The sequence below is a fragment of the Mycetomoellerius zeteki genome, unplaced genomic scaffold (genome assembly GCF_001594055.1).
Source record: "Mycetomoellerius zeteki isolate Tzet28-1 unplaced genomic scaffold, Tzet1.0 scaffold228, whole genome shotgun sequence".
In the NCBI taxonomy this organism is placed as follows: Eukaryota; Metazoa; Arthropoda; class Insecta; order Hymenoptera; family Formicidae; genus Mycetomoellerius; species Mycetomoellerius zeteki.
Window position 1 is genome coordinate 1,400,145 of NW_017257203.1, and position 4,014 is coordinate 1,404,158.

The 4,014-nt window shown below is 26.3% G+C and overlaps 1 protein-coding gene across 2 annotated transcripts; it reads left to right on the plus strand.

The window, feature by feature from the left end:
• LOC108723333 (cdc42 homolog) lies at nt 1-3,728 on the plus strand. 2 transcript variants are annotated; one of them, XM_018449013.1, is made up of 6 exons: nt 1-518; nt 1,152-1,351; nt 1,522-1,631; nt 1,716-1,913; nt 2,032-2,124; nt 3,624-3,728. In XM_018449013.1, the coding sequence occupies exons 2-5, from the start codon at nt 1,174-1,176 to the stop codon at nt 2,119-2,121; spliced, it is 576 nt and encodes a 191-aa protein (XP_018304515.1). In that variant the 5' UTR covers nt 1-518; nt 1,152-1,173; the 3' UTR covers nt 2,122-2,124; nt 3,624-3,728. The 2 variants fall into 2 exon arrangements, with proteins under 2 accessions (XP_018304515.1, XP_018304516.1); XM_018449014.1 differs by having other exon boundaries at nt 11-92.
• The last annotated feature ends 286 nt before the right edge of the window (nt 3,729-4,014 follow it).

Below are 4,014 nucleotides of genomic sequence, written 5' to 3' on the forward strand. Positions count from 1 at the left end.
CGCGCTATCATTTCAATGCAATGTCTATCTAACAAGACTGCAGATTTCGTGACGATAAAACGTAGTCGAGTGTCGACGCCCAGTTTTTGCGTGTGAGTGTTTAATTTAAATTTTGCTTACACCTTTGGCCGCATTACACTCGTCGTTCATTAATTTACGGAGATCCTGGGGAATTCGACTTCACGTATGACGCATAGTACTCCCACCGCAGTTCTCGCCGGAGAACCGTATTTGACATAATGATCAAAATGGCGACTCCGAAAACAATATTTCTCTAGTGTGCTGATGTGCTACTTCACGTAGAGCTTTCCAATTATTTCTCGCGTCTGTCACAGTAGATTTTTAAAATCAATCAAGCGCAGAACGTCGAGATTACGCTAATCCTCATATATAATAATCTGTAATCAGATATACGAATGAATTCTCGAATTGGTGGGACAAAACTAATTTGCCGCACTTTGATTCTTTGCCAATTGTAATAAGTGCAACTTACGCCAATATTCTCGTACATAAAAGAGGTTTGCAATAATTATTTGTCACTGCTAATTACTATATTGTCGCAATATATAATTAAATTTTACTGGACTATTGTTCAAGTTTTTATTGGCGTAATTTCTTTTATACTGGTAAACGTAATCATAGATTTAAAAAATGCAATTCCTCAATTTTTTTCTGATAAAAGAATGTTCTATTTGATGTTAGATTTTATTTATATTTTGTTATATTTTTGTATTTTATATTCAATCTAAGTACCAATAATAATACTCAATATCTCTCGAGAGATTGTATGTACATTAATGTCATAACCATATGTGAATATAAATCTTTGAAGTATAACGTATTCGTGTTTCTCTGATGGAATATGTAATCACACTTAGTTAATAATTTGATATTAAAAACGAAGAGAAACTAATTTATATACTTTTATTCCATAGAAAAGAGACAAAGATCAAATTAGTAAACATTTTATTATGAAATAAAGTATTATATATTTAATATTATAAATATAATATTTAATTCTTTATTAAAAATTAACGATGTATAAATAATACAGTTGCAGTTAATTCACTAATCATATTTGTATAATTGTATAATTTTAAGCTTTCAAAGAAAACAGCAAAAAAAATTTTTGTTCTTCTTGTTTTCCATAGGTAGCATTTGGTAAAATTCAAAATGCAAACAATAAAATGTGTAGTAGTTGGAGATGGAGCAGTTGGTAAGACTTGTTTATTAATCTCTTATACTACAAATAAATTTCCATCGGAATATGTTCCGACAGTATTTGACAACTATGCAGTCACTGTCATGATTGGTGGTGAACCATATACGTTAGGATTATTTGATACAGCGGGTAATTATCATTAGTATCTATATACTACAATTGTTACTATCAAATTGTTTCAAGTGATATAATACATATAATATATTTAATATATATAGTAATACATTAAATTATTAAATAATAAAACAGAAAAGATTATGTTAGCAACAATTTACTTAAATGTTTGAATATTTTTTTAGGTCAGGAAGATTATGATCGTTTACGTCCATTAAGTTATCCACAAACTGATGTATTTCTTGTATGCTTCTCAGTTGTGTCACCATCATCGTTTGAAAATGTTAAAGAAAAGGTATAATCAAAATTAATCGTTATTATATCAAATGTTTTATCCTTATGTATAATTATCTTTATGTATATTTTTATATATTAATAGTGGGTACCAGAAATAACACACCATTGTCAAAAAACGCCATTTTTATTAGTCGGTACACAAATCGATTTACGAGATGATGCAGCCACGATTGAAAAACTAGCAAAGAATAAGCAAAAGGCTATTTCGAGTGAACAAGGAGAAAAGCTTGCTAAGGAATTAAAAGCCGTAAAATATGTTGAATGTAGCGCTCTTACACAGGTATGGCAGTAATCTATTCTTCCTCTGTTTAGTAATTATATTATGCAATTAGATCTGAGAATTGATTTTTCAATTAGCTAATTTTTTTCGCTACAATCTTTTTTTTTCAATATTTCAGAAAGGGCTTAAAAATGTCTTCGATGAGGCAATATTAGCAGCTTTAGAGCCTCCAGAACCTATTAGAAGAAGAAGATGTATTATTTTGTAGAAGGTATACTACTTTTTTGATAAAACTGTTAGTTCTCTACAGTAAGAAGACTGTAAATTTTCTCATATACACTGCATGCAAAAGTTTTACAGTGACAATTGTTAAATTATAAGGCATATATATATGTAATAAGTATTTTATGACATTGGCGACATATACATGAATATGAAGCAATCTTTATCTATATTGGCATTATATAAATTTTATAATTATAAAATTATAATTATTAAATTATATCTTTGCCTTGTATAATGAACGTTATACCAACATATTTCATATTCTGTGCATCTCTTTGTTTACGTTATGGTGATCAAATGGATTGCCGTACACAGAATGTTAACAAGAGATTCAAGAGAATTTAGGGATAATATAATATCCTTATAATACATACTCCCATCGTTAAAAAAAATTAAATAATTTTGCTCAATATAAACTGTTTCATAAAGAGGATTATACATTTTATATGATTTCATGTAAATTATAACATGACATACATGTATATGTATAAGTGTAACACTATTGATGTGTAACACTATTAATTCTGCATTTTCTAACATAATTCATACATTAGTTAAAAGTTTTTCGTTCTTTTGGACTGCTCAACTCTTAATTTTCTACATTTTTTAGGTACATTCTCTCTGTGTACCTAATATATATATCATATACACACAACAAACATGTATACAAATAATAAAATATTTCAAGATTTAATTATTTAACAATTAATGAATTTTACGTTGTAGTTCATAAAAATAATTAAATGAGGATTACGATATACGGTATAACATATATTATTCTTATGATTTATAAAACACAACAGGAAAAAATTCTTGTTATTGTGGAATTGTGTATAAAAACATCGCACGCGCGCATATATATTTTGTGTGTGTATATATAACTAAATTTTATCATAAGATCTATGAAATTTTCTTGGTGGCCATATGTAATCAGCAAAACAAATAAGTATGTTGAGATATTTGACTAGTTTAATATGTTTTTACATTGCAATCGTATTTTTCTTTAGTCATTTATAGTCTTATACGATTTAGTTATATATCAAATAGCATTGTAGTAACTATTTCGTCCATATAACTTCTATGTAGATCTATGGCTTCTACATTCATTACATTGAAGGATGTAGTATCCATTCATTAAAAAATATAGTTACTAGCTAATATTCTATGTGAAAATAGAATATTTTAAATCTGTTTTATTTTATTCTAATTTTTAATTATTATTATTTCTTTGAATTAAATCGTAATATGTTATTAAGATAATTCAAAATATATTTAAATATATTATTTTAATAAATTATTATTTAAAATGTATATTATATTTTACAATGAAATAGGAAAGTAATACAATTTAGACTGAAATAATACAATTTTTAATTTGGATATTAAATGCATAATATTAAGATTATTTGACTCAAATCTGTCCTTAAAATTTTTTTTATTATAAGTTTTATATCCGAATCCATATACATATATATATTATTTCAGCCTTATATGCGGCCAAAGGATCGAATCGGGTATGCGAAGTACGCGGATTAGAATTATATGCAGATCTCTATCGAAAGTATTTGATCGAAATGTTTTGTCTATGTAGATCAATATGAACATATATATGCAAATATATAGATTCTAATTATTATTTCTGTTCGATATTATTATATTTTGTTGTAGATATTTGTTTTATTTCTAATAATTGATATTATAGCTTTTTCTATACTTATTATTATCATTTTCTTATATTATGATTTTATAATTTTTTTGACGAAAATCAAATACGTTTACAAATCTTTATGTTGTGACAAGTTAAGATAGTTTTTTCTTAACATTTCACTACTGTAAAGATATACTTTTAAGAAATTTTTTATGTTTAACATGTAGT

What these genes read in the sequence shown, in the direction of transcription:
- LOC108723333 (XM_018449013.1), top strand. Translation starts at nt 1,174, where the DNA reads ATGCAAACAATAAAATGTGTAGTAGTTGGAGATGGAGCAGTTGGTAAG. An exon ending in TTGAAAATGTTAAAGAAAAG is followed by an intron (nt 1,632 to 1,715) that starts GTATAATCAAAA and finishes ATATATTAATAG; the next exon opens with TGGGTACCAGAAATAACACA. An exon ending in AATGTAGCGCTCTTACACAG is followed by an intron (nt 1,914 to 2,031) that starts GTATGGCAGTAA and finishes TCAATATTTCAG; the next exon opens with AAAGGGCTTAAAAATGTCTT.